At 33.0% G+C, this 18,273-nt stretch overlaps 1 protein-coding gene across 1 annotated transcript; it reads right to left on the reverse strand.

The window, feature by feature from the left end:
• Window positions 1–9,085: 9,085 nt before the first annotated feature.
• On the reverse strand, window positions 9,086–17,901 carry LOC127731960 (phospholipase A and acyltransferase 3-like). Its single transcript, XM_052240897.1, has 2 exons — window positions 17,341–17,901; window positions 9,086–9,411 (listed from the first exon to the last, which is right to left on the reverse strand). Exons 1-2 carry the CDS (start codon window positions 17,776–17,778, stop codon window positions 9,256–9,258), a joined length of 594 nt encoding a protein of 197 aa, XP_052096857.1. The 5' UTR covers window positions 17,779–17,901; the 3' UTR covers window positions 9,086–9,255.
• Between the last annotated feature and the right edge of the window lie 372 nt (window positions 17,902–18,273).

Genomic DNA, 18,273 nt, shown 5'->3' on the forward strand with positions numbered 1-18,273 from the left:
ATGTGTTCCACTCAGATCTTTATTGACAAGGGTCAGCTCTGTAAGTAGTAACCTGCTCTTGATCAGATGTGTTCCACTCAGATCTTAATTGACAAGGGTCAAGTCTTTAAGTTTTAACTTGCTCTTGATCAGATGTGTTCCACTCAGATCTTAATTGACAAGGGTCTGCTCTGTAAGTTTTAACCTGCTCTTGACCAGATGTGTTCAACTCAGATCTTAATTGACAAGGGTCAAATCTGTAAGTTTTAACCTGATCTTGATGAGATGTGTTCCACTCAGATCTTAATTGACAAAGGTCAGCTCTATTTTAACCTGCTCTTGACCAGATGTGTTCCACTCAGATCTTAATTGACAAGGGTCAGCTCTGTAAGTTTTAACCTGCTCTTGATCAGATGTGTTCCACTCAGATCTTAATTTACCAGGGTCAGCTCTGTAAGTTTGGTTTAACCTGCTATTGACCAGATGTGTTCCACTCAGATCTTAATTGACAAGGGTCTGCTCTGTAAATTGTAACCTGCTCTTGATCATATGTGTTCCACTCAGATCTTGATTTACAAGGGTGAGCTCTGTAAGTTGTAACCTGCTCTTGATCAGATGTGTTCCACTCAGATCTTAATTGACAAGGGTCAAGTCTTTAAGTTTTAACCTGCGCTTGATCAGATGTGTTCCACTCAGATCTTAATTGACAAGGTTCAGCTCTGTAAGTTTTAACCTGCTCTTGACCAGATATGTTCAACTCAGATCTTAATTGACAAGGATCAAATCTGTAAGTTTTAACCTGCTCTTGATCAGATGTGTTCCACTCAGATCTTAATTGACAAAGCTAGCTCTATTTTAACCTGCTCTTGACCAGATGTGTTCCACTCAGATCTTAATTGACATCAGTCAGCTCTGTAAGTTTTAACCTGCTCTTGATCAGATGTGTTCCACTCAGATCTTAATTTATCAGGGTCAGCTCTGTAAGTTTGGTTTAACCTGCTATTGACCAGATGTGTTCCACTCAGATCTTAATTGACAATGGTCTGCTCTGTAAGTTGTAACCTGCTCTTGATGAGATGTGTTCCACTCAGATCTTTATTGACAAGGGTCAGCTCTGTAAGTTGTAACCTGCTCTTGATCAGATGTGTTCCACTCAGATCTTAATTGACAAGGGTCAAGTCTTTAAGTTTTAACTTGCTCTTGATCAGATGTGTTCCACTCAGATCTTAATTGACAAGGGTCTGCTCTGTAAGTTTTAACCTGCTCTTGACCAGATGTGTTCAACTCAGATCTTAATTGACAAGGATCAAATCTGTAAGTTTTAACCTGCTCTTGATCAGATTTGTTCCACTCAGATCTTAATTTACAAGGGTCAGCTCTGTAAGTTGTAACCTGCTCTTGATCAGATGTGTTCCACTCAGATCTTAATTGACAAGGGTCTGCTCTGTAAGTTGTAACCTGCTCTTGATCATATGTGTTCCATTCAGATCTTGATTTACAAGGGTCAGCTCTGTAAGTTGTAACCTGCTCTTGGTGAGATGTGTTCCACTCAGATCTTTATTGACAAGGGTCAGCTCTGTAAGTTGTAACCTGCTCTTGACCAGATATGTTCCACTCAGATCTTAATTGACAAGGGTCAAGTCTGTGAGTTTTAACTTGCTCTTGATCAGATGTGTTCCACTCAGATCTTAATTGACAAAGCCAGCTCTATTTTAACCTGCTCTTGACCAGATGTGTTCCACTCAGATCTTAATTGACAAGGGTCAGCTCTGTAAGTTTTAACCTGCTCTTGATCAGATGTGTTCCACTCAGATCTTAATTGACAAGGGTCAAGTCTGTGAGTTTTAACTTGCTCTTGATCAGATGTGTTCCACTCAGATCTTAATTGACAAAGCCAGCTCTATTTTAACCTGCTCTTGACCAGATGTGTTCCACTCAGATCTTAATTGACAAGGGTCAGCTCTGTAAGTTTTAACCTGCTCTTGATCAGATGTGTTCCACTCAGATCTTAATTTACCAGGGTCAGCTCTGTAAGTTTGGTTTAACCTGCTATTGACCAGATGTGTTCCACTCAGATCTTAATTGACAAGGGTCAGCTCTGTAAGTTGTTACCTGCTCTTGATCAGATGTGTTCCACTCAGATCTTAATTTACAAGGGTCAGCTCTGTAAGTTGTAACCTTCTCTTGATCAGATGTGTTCCACTCAGATCTTAATTTACAAGGTCAGCTCTATGTGAACCTGCTCTTGACCAGATGTGTTCCACTCAGATCTTAATTGACAAGGGTCTGCTCTGTAAGTTGTAATCTGCTCTTGATGAGATGTGTTCCACTCAGATCTTTATTGACAAGGGTCAGCTCTGTAAGTTTGGTTTAACCTGCTCTTGACTAGATGTGTTCCACTCAGATCTTAATTGACAAGGATCTGCTCTGTAAGTTGTTACCTGCGCTTGATCATATGTGTTCCACTCAGATCTTAATTGACAAGGGTCACGTCTGTTAGTTTTAACCTGCTCTTGATCAGATGTGTTCCACTCAGATCTTAATTTACAAGGGTCAGCTCTGTAAGTTGTAACCTGCTCTTGATCAGATGTGTTCCACTCAGATCTTAATTGACAAGGGTCTGCTCTGTAAGTTGTAACCTGCTCTTAACCAGATGTGTTCCACTCAGATCTTAATTGACAAGGGTCAGCTCTGTAAGTTTTAACCTGCTCTTGATCAGATGTGTTCCACTCAGATCTGAATTGACAAGGGTCAAGTCTGTAAGTTTTAACCTGCTCTTGACCAGATGTGTTCCACTCAGATCTTTATTGACAAGGGTCAGCTCTGTAAGTTTGGTTTAACCTGCTCTTGACTAGATGTGTTCCACTCAGATCTAAATTGACAAGGGTCTGCTCTGTAAGTTGTTACCTGCGCTTGATCATATGTGTTCCACTCAGATCTTAATTGACAAGGGTCTGCTCTGTAAATTGTAACCTGCTCTTGATCAGATGTGTTCCATTCAGATCTTAATTGACAAGGTTCAGCTCTGTAAGTTTTTACCTGCTCTTGACCAGATATGTTCCACTCAGATCTTAATTGACAAAGGTCAAGTCTGTGAGTTTTAACTTGCTCTTGATCAGATGTGTTCCACTCAGATCTTAATTTACAAGGTCAGCTCTATTTTAACCTGCTCTTGACCAGATGTGTTCCACTCAGATCTTAATTGACAAGGGTCTGCTCTGTAAGTTTTAACCTGCTCTTGACCAGATGTGTTCCACTCAGATCTTTATTGACAAGGGTCAAGTCTGTAAGTTTTAACCTGCTCTTGACCAGATGTGTTCCACTCAGATCTTAATTGACAAGGGTCAAGTCTGTAAGTTTTAACCTGCTCTTGACCAGATGTGTTCCACTCAGATCTTAATTGACAAGGGTCAAGTCTGTAAGTTTTAACCTGCTCTTGACCAGATGTGCTGCACCCACATCTTAAGTGGCATTAAAACACCAACAATCAATCATGTAGCCAAGTTCACTGAAATTTGTATTAAACACCAACAAACAAAACACAAACAACTTTAATTCAAACATTCTTTTATTTCTTGTCAATAACAATAACAACAATAGACACACTGATTATTTAACACATCATAATCTGGTATAAAATACAGCAGGGATACAGTAGCACTTGTCAATAAGTCATGATGTGTGTGGATTTAATGAATATGTGGTTATGTGTGTAAACTGATGATACATGATTCATTTTTATGCTGGGTTAAAAGTTTGATATTTTTTAAGGAAATAAAAATGATTAACAAATGCTTTCAGCATTTTATACATAATTGAACAGTACTTTTTGCCTGTATAAACATGAACAATATGGAACAAGTAAACAGTCTATGGGATAAGACAAGTGTATGTATAAAACGGGTGAAAAAAAGCAAATATAGCGAAATATTAAAAACCAAAAAAAAAAGGGACCGATCGGCCATCTGCACAAAGCTTCCACTATTCAAATGTTATTGAAGATATTTTATATGAAATGTTGTTCAAATGTATTATTCTCCTACATGTATATAATTTCTAGTTCTACTCTATTATTTCATTTAATGAATGATAGTAAAAGGGGAATAACTCTTGTATTCCTCATTCTTACTGGAACATGATATATCTACAAGTTTCACTCTATATACAATTCAACACTAATGGAATACATGAAAAATCAAAACAAATTTAAAAAAAAAAAAAAAAAAAAAAAATCAAAATAGCATTTCAACCATGCCCCTCTATAACGGTAAAAACATGTATATTTTAACACAACTTTTGCTAGGAACATACAACATATATTTATTTAAACACAACTTTTCTTAATATCACCAGGAAATTATTCTGAAGGACTAGACATATGATTAATAGACTTACAAAAATTATACCAACACGATAATTTTTACACATGATAAATGATGTGACACAAATTTCATGTACTAAGCTACTATTTCTTAACTTTATGCTCTTGTCTTTGATTAATCAATGTTGAGGACCAATCTTTCACAACTAATGTACATGTACTAAGCTACTACTTCTTAACTTTATGCTCTTGTCTTTGATTAATCAATGTTGAGGACCAATCTTTCACAACTAATGTACATGTACTAAGCTACTAACTTTATGCGCTGACTTCAATGGTGGGGAGTAACATATTGTTCAATGCAATCTTACTAAGCTACTATTTCATACTTTAAGTATGCTCTGACTTTGATTATTCAATGGTGGGGAACATTTCTTAACAACTGGTCAGCATCAGTTTTACTGGTTAAATATATGTCTGACTGAACATTAGACCTTGTAACTTATTTTTCACCAGAAATTAGTCTTAAAAAATAAAGATCTTCAATCATGTATACAAAGTTCAGAATGGAAGAATTATCATATAGTTTGACTAGGTCTATCTTACATATATATATATATCTTTTATGAACAGACTTCAGAGTCTAAAAAAAAACAAACGCGGATCCAGGGGCCCTCCTTTTGTGGGAAAAATTTGGTTGATTATATATAGGGAATTACTGAAGCACGACTGGAGCTGACACCCTCTTAGGGCAGTCAGGGGGACCTCCTTTATGAAAACTTCTGGATCCACCACTGAAAACTTATTGAATTCCTGCACAACGTCATTTTAATCATTCAACATGCATTAACCAAAAATATGTCATGTCTGTCTTTCAGATTCAAGCAAAACTTCAAGGTGTTGGACGAAACGTAGATTAATATATGTAATAATGATGATTATTGTAACGATTTTATGGTTAATGGTCCTGCCTAGAAAAAATGTACATGATTTATGTAAGATGAAGGAATTTTTGTAGCTCTACACTGGTATATGTTGTAAAACATTTAATATTTCATTTCAATCTAAAAAAAATGTTTTTGTTACATTTCATAATGTATTGTTTTGTTTATATAAATGTCATGCTGCCCATCACAGATAATCAATTAGAACAATAAATTTCCTTATTGTAGTCAATCCTTTCTCTCTATGATTCCGATAGGCCTAAATGTGGTTGATATACCTATTTTGGGTGGTAACGACAACCTTAGCCTTTATAAGAAAAAACTTCACAAAAATAATTCTATTTCACATTTATGCATACATGTGTATTCATCAATTTAAATTTGAAACACTTTTAATCTAGAAACATTGCACGTAATATTCTGGGACGCCTAAATAAGGCCCTTTTCAAACTTACTCCTTTGAACTGTATGAACACTTTTTCTTTTTTAAGGTCTTTCTATTTGATGTATGTAGCCAAGTACCATAAGGAATTTAAAAAATAAACTAGTTTGGTACCAAACAATCTACTAACTTAACTATTTTTGATTGTATTTTCGGTAAAAATTGATAATTAAAAATGGACGGAAAATTATTTTCCTGACGAATACAATTGTACAGTCCTAAATTAAGGTGAATTAATGAAAACAAACATGATAATAATTATTTCTTACTGACATTTGATTTAAAAAGTATGTCGGTTATCTAATGCAAATACACGAAGAGAGTCAAGGTCATTTGATTAACATTTTTGCACTACATAATAATATAAATTAGGTTATGTTTTGAAAACAAAATTTAATTATCTTGACTTATCAATATCATTAGATGTTATACAGTCATGTATTAACAAGAATGTTAAACAACACAATTTATCACCTGAATTATATCTACGTTTCAGTTTTATACACAAGATACTGTCATACATACTGACATTTGGCTGATCTAAGTTTTTTTTGTGAAAGTTGTAACTTGAAGAAATTAAAAACACATTATAATTCAGAATAATTCATCCAAATGAAGATGCATAGATCTATTTTTGTGGATACCTGGCATGGTGTAACTTAATATCTTTTATCTTGGTGTCTATTTTTGAGGATGCCTGGCACGGTATAACTATTTCTTTTATCTTGGTGTCTTATTTTTGTGGATTATACCTGGCATGTTGTAACTATATATTTTGGTGTACAATATAGAATTACCCACATTATTCCCAAGATACCGAAAAGGCAAATATATTTGAATAGCATTCAGATTCCTTGAATTTATCTGAAACAGGAAGTAGATACATTATGTATCAAGGATTTGATATACTTGATAAATCATAGTCATATCTTAATGTGAAACAGGGGCTTGTATTTATTGTGATATTTACACTGTACATTTTGAGCAAACTAAGTTTTCCTTTGCCGTTTGGTGTTTGGTGTCAAATCTGCATGATTTATGTCATTATACATGTATTTGTAGTGAAATATATAGACGTAAAACATTCACCTTAAGTAAATCAAAAGTTTATTTGAATATTTTGATAATTTGAGGATGCTGAATTTACAAAGTAATGACATTAAAAAAGTATTTGCCCTGAGTGCCGTAAGTTGAGGTATACCTAAATAAGGTTATTGTGGTTTAAATTTCTAGTCAGTAAATAATATCATATAAATACAAATTAATAAATCTTCATATTTAATTAAGGGTCTTTTCATTTTTTACCTGGGAAGGGGGGCTGGTCATTTTGAAATCAAACATATAAAATGATCCCCCATAATATTTCACTATTTTTATATTATCACCCCCTTAAAAACATTTAAAAAATGTGATCCCCCTCTATTAAACATGCAAAACACTTACCTTTGACACACATGATATACTTGAAGATTCAAAAGTTCACAAATGTTTCCTTAGAGATAAAATTGATCCCCCCACTTTGAATTTATAAAAAAATTTGAACCCCCTTACATTTTGACCATCCCCATTCCCAGGTAAAAAATGATAAGTTTCTTACTGGTAAATACTTTTTTTTGTATTTTATGGTGAACACAAGCATGACAAGTATTTTCATTTTAATGAGGTTTCCGGTGGCTTAGAAATGAATTCAGGTCAATTTCATTCATGAAAAATTTAAATGAGAGTCAAGTATATATATGCGCTCTTCACTTTAAAGGATCTGACAACACTGGTACATTCTATTTTCTGTTTTATCATTATCAAATCAACCAATGAAATTGTTACCTCTTAATTTTGAAGGTACCTTAATGATAAAACCTGAGGATCCGGAAAATATCTACACAACAGAGAGAGAAAGCACATGTAGTGTTATCAGATCCATGTAAGTCAAGCTTGGACACAGGATCTTTTTTTAGATTGATTATTATCAGACTTAAGATTTCTATAACAGAAATAAAGATCTTCAATTGTGAATACAAAGTCCAGTGTGTGAAGTATAATCATACTAGGTTCATCTTACATCTGTTATGTGTCCAGACTTCAGGGTCTATAAAAAACACAAACCACATTTCCAAAAGAATTGTCTGTTGTATTATCCTTAAGAAGTCCATACAGGCTGAAAAATGGACCCTAAGTATCTTTACTAGAAGATTTTATATAAGGGTCTATGAAAAACAGATCGCACATCTCCAATAGAATTGTCTGTTGTACTATCCTTTAAAAGTCCAAACTAGCTGAAAAATGGACTCTTGGTATTTTTATTATAGGACTGGACATCTTCACCGGACTTTTGTGTTAAAGTAATGATGTAGTAAACTCATTGTCTACAGAGTTCAAATAGTTTGATAAATGGACTTCAGGTATGTTTTCCAGAAAACTTATTGACATATTCACATGACTTTAGTGTTGAAATAATAATGTCATTGATGTAGTAAACTCATTGTCTACAGAGTTCAAATAGTTTGATAAATGGACTTCAGGTATGTTTTCCAGAAAACTTATTGACATATTCACATGACTTTAGTGTTGAAATAATAATGTCATTGATGTAGTAAACTCATTGTCTACAGAGTTCAAATAGTTTGATAAATGGACTTCAGGTATGTTTTCCAGAAAACTTATTGACATATTCACATGACTTTAGTGTTGAAAGAAATAATGTCATTGATGTAGTAAACTCATTGTCTACAGAGTTCAAATAGTTTGATAAATGGACTTCAGGTATGTTTTCCAGAAAACTTATTGACATATTCACATGACTTTAGTGTTGAAATAATAATGTCATTGATGTAGTAAACTCATTGTCTACAGAGTTCAAATAGTTTGATAAATGGACTTCAGGTATGTTTTCCAGAAAACTTATTGACATATTCACATGACTTTAGTGTTGAAATAATAATGTCATTGATGTAGTAAACTCATTGTCTACAGAGTTCAAATAGTTTGATAAATGGACTTCAGGTATGTTTTCCAGAAAACTTATTGACATATTCACATGACTTTAGTGTTGAAATAATAATGTCATTGATGTAGTAAACTCATTGTCTACAGAGTTCAAATAGTTTGATAAATGGACTTCAGGTATGTTTTCCAGAAAACTTATTGACATATTCACATGACTTTAGTGTTGAAATAATAATGTCATTGATGTAGTAAACTCATTGTCTACAGAGTTCAAATAGTTTGATAAATGGACTTCAGGTATGTTTTCCAGAAGACTTATTGACATATTCACATGACTTTAGTGTTGAAATAATAATGTCATTGATGTAGTAAACTCATTGTCTACAGAGTTCAAATAGTTTGATAAATGGACTTCAGGTATGTTTTCCAGAAGACTTATTGACATATTCACATGACTTTAGTGTTGAAATAATAATGTCATTGATGTAGTAAACTCCTTATTTAAAAAGTTCAAACAGTTTGATAAATGGACTTCTGGTATCTTTACCAGAGCACCCGACATCTCATTCTCTGCACGTAACTTGTGTTTGCAGTAAACTCCCAATAGAGTAAAAATAGTATGGACTTCAAGTTCCCGCACTAGGAGACTGTAGATCTTCAATAGAGTTCTGTGTTTGTAGGATACTCTTTATACTTTCTGACAGTTTTTCATGAGCAATACCGGCATCTTTTGGTGAAGGTGGCGTAGAAAATATTGTCATGGATTGAAGAGCCATTCTTGACTGAAAAAAAAATAAGAATGACATCATTTCTAATATAAATACAACAAAAGTGTAAATAATGTTGCTAAAATATATAACTACATTTTGTAATTACATGTACATTGTAGTTTTCAGAAAAAGTTGTTTTTTTTTTGCTTCAGAACTTCATGAAATGATTTTAATTCTGACACAAAAATTAACCAAGGCCTTAGCTAGCTATAGGGTTCTAATTTTTTTTTTATATAATGGCAATTTCTTGTCTTAATTTTTAAATTGACAATCTTGAAAATAAACTACAACTGGCACAAACCTTACAACAAATGTCAAGGCCTGTAAAATTTTCCTGAAAAGAGCTACAAAAAGTGTAGTATAAAGGCCATAGTTTAACCCCCCCCCCACATTCTGTATGTGCCTGTAATTCAGTGGTTGTCATTTGTTGCTGTATATCATATTTGTTTTTCATTCATTATTTTGTACACAAATCAGGCCGTTAGTATTCTCGTTTGCATTGTTTTACATTTGTCATTTCAGGGCCTTTTATAGCTGACTATGCGGTATGGGTTTTACTCATTGTTGAAGTCCGTACGGTGACCTATAGTTGTTAATCTCTTTGTCTTTTGGTCTCTTATGGAGAGTTGTCTCATTAGCAATCATACCACATCTTCTTATTTTTATACTTACAAGCCATATATATAAATCTAAAGAAATAGGATGACAAACTGATTTTTGTGAAGATTGAGTTATAGGTCAGGTTCTCATTCTCTTACTAATTGCACTAAGTCTTTGCATATATACATTTTTGTGCAATGTATGCTTCGGTCAACAGCTGTTGTAAATAATACCTACTCATGGGAAACAATAAGAAGGGGGCCCAGTGCCAAGGCATATGCAGTTGTGTATACCACTTGTAATACTATTTAATCATATGACCCTCCAATTAACAAATCAATAAATGCTTTTAAATATGTCATAAGTAATAACCTGGGAAAATAAATTAATAATACAAATGTCAAATGATGTTGAAAGTTTCTATTCTTGACCCTTTTGATAAATAAAAGCAAAAGTACAAGACGTTCTGATTGATAGTTAACGGCAACCCTACAGTTTTATCACAGGCACTTGTCTATATTGGCTCTTCTTTCTATTAATAGAAAGGTCGAATATATCCATATGAGCACTTCTATCAATGGGAATGTCGAATATCCATATTAGCACTTATTTTTATCAATGGGAAGGTGGAATATTCATCTTGGCAATATGGATAGTCCACCTTCTCATTGATATTAACAAGTGCCTGTGAGTTTTATGGGATTTTTAGTAATCTACGGTTGTCTTTAATTGCTTACATCCACTTCAATTTAACTTTGGTTGATAGTTGTCTCATCGGCAATCATACCACATCTCCTTATTTTTATAATGTTAGGGAATGCTGGGAACGAGGTTACAAAGCATGCCTGCAACTTTTCAAAATATCCATGGGGGATTTTAAGCGTAAGAGGACCAAATGCTCCTCTTATATTGTCATAAGTGTTTTTAATCAGCTACTATATTGTTAGAATGAGTATGTATGTGTATAAAAACCCTTTTAACTCGTGTGAATGCCTGTTTTGAGGAGTTCAGTTCATATAATAAAGAATTTTAAAATTCAGGTCAACAGCTCTCATCATTGCTTATGGGGGATATCCCCCATAAATCAGGATAGTTGGCAGGTCTGTCAAAGTGAGGGTGATAGCATCATAATAGTGGTCAGGATTAGAACTTTACCAATCTTGGGTAATATATTATACATATATATGTCTCTGACAGTAAATAATGTACATGTTTCATGTAGACATCTGTGTGATACTGTGCATATTTAATTCAATGTCTGTACCAAGTCCTTTTAATATTACATTTTTATCATTGTTTATCCCTAATAGTAAAAATAAATTCTGACAAGCTGCCAGACACAAGACTAATTGTGAATGTTAAAACTAAAATATTTAACATGATAGATTGTTAGTGGCAAGTCTCCCTTCATTCCAAATTTATTTTAATACCCATATGCATCTATTCATTAGTTAATAGAAACACCTGTTGTAAAATTATAATTTATAGCAGGTATAATAAATTATCAAGAGTACAACCTAGACATAATGTATTTATTTCCCTGTAACTCACAGCGTCTAACAAATGAAGAGGGGGTGGACAGGGGGTACCCTTCTCCCACCTCATACTTTTAGAATCTTTTTTTCTCTCCCACCTCCCTCAAAAGCTGTCCACCCCCTCAATGAAACTAACCAATTAAACAAAGGGCTATAATTCGAGGAAATATTAAAATACAGTAATATAGATTTCTAATACGCTGGGAATAAAAATAATCAATGTTACTCCCACTTAAACAGGAATCGATATCTACATAAACATAGACCTACATTTTTATGACAATGCAGTGTACACTGAATATATATCAAATTATTTATTGGTGTAAAATCTAAATATGGATTGTGTTACAATTTGTACCAATGACAATATTTACAAACATACAAAATTCTAAGTTAACAAACATTCATATTATATAAGTGTATATACAGTATGTTTTAGCTAGGAATTAAGGGCAGAGGTTAATGTCATTTAAACCAGTTTTAACCTATATGAATGTGGATCAAATTTTAGTAAAGGCGTTTTAAGCTATTAGTTCAAAGGGCAGAGGGGCACAGTTTTCAGTTGAAGCACATGTGTGTTTTACAAGTTATTTGTACAATGTAAATAAAAAATCGATATTATTGAATAGAATTTTATTTTTGTTGGATTTATATTATTTACAGGTTGTAAAAAGTTCTTTTCATGTGATAGTTACATTTTAAACAAAACTGCATAGGGAGCTGTGACTCACTATTTTGGGTCATTTTCACCATTGTTCACCCTGTTTTTCGCAAATTTATTTCAGTTCTACTCTTCCGGCCAGGGTATTCAAATACATGGTTAACATGGTTATTATAATAATTTGACTCTTCACAGTCTTATGCAATGGTTAACATGGTTATATAATTTGACTCTTCACAGTCTTATACAATGGTTAACATGGTTATATAATTTGACTCTTCCATATTAGTATGGTACTTTCCTACTCTTTATTTTTACTTTAAAAATTTACAAGAAATTTATACCATTTCATCGTGACAAGCATAACAAGCTATATATTCATGTACATGTACAGTATTGACACTAATGGAGTGTATAAACAAATTTATCAATTCTAATTAGCACAATAGTCATAATTACAATTCTGTCAACTAATGATAATAATGCTAACAAGAATATCCAAATCATTTAACTAAATCATGTACATGTAATTAACTCAACTTGAACTTGTCACTTGATAAACCAATATCTCTAAATTCATGACATCAAAATTAATTGATTTAGTCAAAGTCTATATACAAAAATTGTTAAAAGCCAAAAAAAGTCCTCATAAATTACATGTACATGTAACAGCAGCAATACTACATGAACATGTCTGAATAAATATTAAACATACATGTACATTTATTCCTCTTAATTTCTTGCCAATTAATCCATTTCCTGACTTAATTGATTTAAAAAAAAAAAATTAATCAATTAGTTTATTTGATCTCAATTCTTCTTTTGTTAAAATTCAATTATTTAAAAAGTTGATATTTATTGCTTTCCCACTTGATGCAGTTATAATTGAATTTGCATATATACAGTCATCAGGCTCAACCACAGGCCCACCAGCCCAGGCTTGTAAAAATGCTGTTGGGCCTGTCAAAATCGTCTGGTTTACTCCTGGTTTGCCTACATTTAATAATACCAATTATCTACATGATCTATTTGTAAAAAAAAAACATAAAAGACAAAAAGTTTAATGAGCATACAATTGTTTAGTCTGTTCCAACTTAGGTATATAGTTTATCTGTGTTTTCTATATATTCAGGTATTTTCATTAATATTCAGGTATTTTCATTAATTTGTATTTCCATTTTCATTTGTATAGATAAATAAATCAATATTTTTTAAATAATTTAATAATAATTCAATCGATTCATTTATCAAACAACTAATGACAAAACAATGACATTCAAATATAAAAGTGTCTTAATAATTAATTATTTTGTAAATAATTTACATGATATAAATATACCAATACAAGTTTTCTTTTATCATGTTTATTGCAAACATAATTTATATAATATATGAATCAAATTTATAAATGCATTGCATCTAAGGAAATAAATAAAGCACTATGGTAAAATAAATAATCTGATTGGGCACTATACATGTATGTATAATGATGAAAAATACATTTTACATATATATTTTGAAAGTCATATAACATTACATTCATAAAGTCACAAAACATTATATTCACAAAGTCACAAAACATCATATTCACAAAGTGTCACAAACATCATATTCACAAAGTCATTCAGTTCAAATGAAGAAGATAGGATATAGGATATTTCGTCAGAGTAGTCTATCACGTTGATGAGTTCTTGTTGGTATCTGTCTTTCAGTAGTTGGAGTCTGGTGTCTATGTATCGTGGTCTTTTAAGTGGGTGGGCTCCTCCTGCTGCATACTGGATAATGTTACATTCTGTTAGTACCTGGGTCTTCTTCAGTTACTCCATGATCTCGTAGATGTTGGGGTGGGCATGTTGGAGTCTCTTCTTAATTTTGTTGTGCCATCCTTCCAGGTGATTGGTGGTGTGGGGTCCCTCTGTGTAGTAGCAGTTCCATAGAAATTTGTATCCTTCAACCCAAAACTGTCACGTAATCAGCAAATGATGTTGTAGCAGGTATGTTGTCAGTTTCGCCAATGTCTTCAAAAGTTGTAAGCCAAACATCTTCAACAAGGTGTGGTAGAATGAGAGGTAATACTGCAGCTTGTCCGGATTACCTGATATCACCCCCAGTTTTTGTTGGGTCGTGTTGCTCAATCTTTTGTTTTCCATGTTGTTTTGTGTACTGTTGTTTGTCCTTTTCTTTCTTAGCCATGGCGTTGTCAGTTTATTGGTATCCTTTGCCTCTCTTGTTGTATAAGTCAAGCGATGTCTTCATTTTCTTTATAGTATGACTGTAGTCCACATTTCAGTGCCTTTCGCCAAATACAAAGGATACAGTGGAAGAAGCAGCCTTTTTTGGAAGAATTAATTGGATTTTTTTATATGAAAACTTCAGAACAAAATATTTATTAAAAAAAAAAAAAAAAAAAAAAAAAAAACAGGTGAATAAGTAATAAAATGCTCCGCAGGGCGCAGCTTGATACGACCGCAGAGGTCGAACCCTGAACAGTTGGGGCAAGTATGGACACAACATTCAAGTTTGATGCAGCTCTGAATTTGGATTGTGATTAAATATTTGACACAGCATAGGTTTCTCACACAGAATGAATGTGGTCTAAGAACTTAAAAATTTTAAATTGGACAATCACCTATTATGGTCCAATATCCAAAATCTAAATACATGGTTAGATTCAGCATGGACCCTTTTGACCTCAATGTGGACAAAGTTGATAACGGGGCCCAAAAATCAAAAATCTAAATACATGGTTAGATTCAGCATATCAAAGAACCCCATATATTCAATTTTTGTTGAAATCAAACAAAGTTTAATTTTGGACCCCGATTTGGACCAACTTGAAAACTGGGCCCATAATCAAAAATCTAAATACATGTTTAGATTCAGCATATCAAAGAACCCTAAAAATTCAATTTTTGTTAAAATCAAACTAAGTTTAATTTTGGACCCTTTGGACCTTAATGTAGACCAATTTGAAAACGGAACCAAAAATTAAGAATCTAAATACACGGTTAGATTCGGCATATCAAAGAACCCCAATTATTCAATTTTTGATGAAATCAAACAAAGTTAAATTTTGGACCCTTTGGACCTCAATGTGGACCAATTTAAAAATGGGGCCCAAAATTCAAAAACTTAATACATGGTTAGATTCAGCATATTAAAGAACCCCAAGAATTCAAGAATAAAACCCCATTGAAATTGATCAAGAAATAAGCAATTTATACGAAGTATCTTCTTTTGCACAATACTGTGCAATTGAATATTTCTTGCTATTGCGCAATACTGTACAATTGACAATTTCTTGCTATTGCGCAATATTGTGCTTTTGGATATTTCTTGCTATTGCGCAATACTGTGCAATTGAAGATTTCTTGCTATTGTGCAATACTGTGCAATTGAAAATTTCTTGCTATTGCACAATACTTATTATATAATAATTTACACATCCTGTTTGGTGTGTATCTCCTACCATATCATTATTATTTGCTTTTAAATATTAATCAGAAATAACCAACTTAAAATGGAAAATTTTAAAAGAAAAAAAAAAGAAAAAAAAAAAAACAAAAACAAAAAAAATCCCCCCTCCCAAATTTTTTGAACCCCCTTATGATTCATCACCCCAAACTCAATACCAGCCTTCCCTTTGTGGTATGGTACCTTGCAGTACAATTTCAAAGAGATCCATACACTTGAACACAAGTTATTGTCTGGAAACTAGAAAAATGCTTATTTTTGGCCCCCAATTCCTAAACGTTTAGGGCAATTACCCCCAAACTCAATTCCAGCTTTCCCTTTGTGATATGGAACCTTGTAGTACAATTTCAGAAATATCCAAACACTTACACACAAGTTATTGTCATGAAACTAGAAAAATGCTTGTTTTTTGCCCCTTTTTTTGCCCCTAATTCCTAAAATTTTGAGGCAATTACCCCCAAAATCAATTACAGCCTTCCCTTTGTGATATGGAACCTTGTGGTACAATGTCAGAGAGATCCATACACTTACACACAAGTTATTGTCTGGAAGTTACAAAAATGCTTATTTTTGGCCCCTAATTCCTTAACTGTTGGTACCATAACCCCCAAAATCAATCCCAACCTTTCTTTGGTGGTATTGAACCTTATGGTAAAATTTCATGGAGATCCATTCACTTAAACTAAAGTTAAAGTGCGAAAACCAATGTGTCTTCGGACGACGCCGGACAACGACGACGACGCCAACGTCATACCAATATACAACCAAAAATTTTTTAATTTTTGCGGTCGTATAAAAAGAAATTTAAATGAGACTTGTTTAAATCTTAAGTTTCATTATTTTACTCTTTTTTTTCAGAATGTACAAACAGTGACCAACAATTCAAAATAATTTGTCAATAAATTGTAAAAAAAACATAAAAATATTTTTGTATATTTATCAAATTCAATACATTTTGCTGTTAAATTTATAAAATATTTTTGAACATTTACATGTAGCTTGATTAACATGATTAAATAGTAAAATTAAGTATCTCTTATCTTGAAGACTGTATATATTGTACAATGCAGTCCAGTAAATTCACACTCAGGTTTAAAATAACCCACATAAAATTAGAGATACTAAGTATTTGTATTCATATAATGCATTAGAATTTATATCAAAATCATTTAATGGATAAGGAATGAACTTTCCTTTATATTTTCAAAGTAATTTATTGTACATTGTATACCTGACTGGTTTCTGTTTATCACACATACATTTGTAAATAAGGGGATGGCCATTTGATATTCTTCATGTTCTTGGGAAGGGGGCAGTAGGAGGATTCACAATCCTTTCCATCAGTTGTTAAACAACACATTTTTTCTGCCGCTTAGCAATACAGCAATTACTTCCTGTGTTTTGCTAAGCCAATATTCATTTTCACCATTGTTCACCCAGTTTTTCGCAAATTTATTTCAGTTCTACTTTCCCGGCCAGGGTATTCAAATACAAAAAAAACCCTTCCCTTGAAAAATCAAATGATGGTCCCAAAATTTAGTTTCTGGTGATTTCTAACGGGAATAATCCAATGGTTATACATTTGTATTCTGCTCACTACACTCACACAGAGATACTGATAATCGGAGGGGTAAGGGCTTGAATTAGTTATGTGATTTCATTTTTGTTTACCTGATCACTCCAGCCATGCCCATATTTCCATTCTGTAACATAATGTTCTGAGTTTCTACTTAAAATGTTATAATCAACTGTCTTTCCAATTAGTTTGTTCACATTTTGAATGATTGTCTTTGCCTTTAATGACACAAGAGAACGATTTTTTGCAGGTACTTTCTTATTGTTCACGCGCACAAGGACGTTTCCCATGTCTAATAATTTTCTTTTAACGACTTTAGTGGAGGTTGTTCTTCCTGTCATTAAATCGCCACCCAATAAGACAACTTCTCCTTTTCCAAAATACAAACCCCATTCTGCGAAAATTGTGCGATCAATTTCTATCAAATCACCCGGACGTGCATGTAAACATTCCGGCTTTACAAATGGTCTAAGACCAACTCCTACTGGATATTTTATCGGAGTTTTGCGTTCTAATGTAGACAAAACTTCCATTTCATTCCACAAATTAATCAATGTTCTTTTTGTTTCGTTTTCTTGATAGCGGCAGACGACCCAACACGTAAATAACAACTATGTCAACCTTGTATCTTCAGCTGGAAAACCAATTTTCGTCGGGGATTTTCCACTACAAGTTGTCACGTGATTAGTTATTTTTAAAATCTAAACCTTGGGGTAATAAATGGCAATATTTTAAAGAATGCACAAATTAAATTTATTAATGACTGTCACTCAAATTATAAATTATTAACGTATTTTTCGGTTGATTTATTTTCTAGTTGACGACGAATAACATTGCAATAAAGTTTTTAATAATTTATTTCCCTTTAGTCCCTCTTTTATTTAGGTTAAAGGTACTTCTGGTTTCCGTGTTAATCAAGCGCGTTACAATACCAGTCTAAAAACCAAACCTCCTGTATTGTCCAATCAAAACTTAGAAGAGGAAAATTGTCAATAAGTTCAAGGACGTTTTCGGAACTTCTTTCGATT

The sequence above is a fragment of the Mytilus californianus genome, unplaced genomic scaffold, assembly GCF_021869535.1.
Source record: "Mytilus californianus isolate M0D057914Y unplaced genomic scaffold, xbMytCali1.0.p SCAF_21, whole genome shotgun sequence".
Taxonomy (NCBI): domain Eukaryota; kingdom Metazoa; phylum Mollusca; class Bivalvia; order Mytilida; family Mytilidae; genus Mytilus; species Mytilus californianus.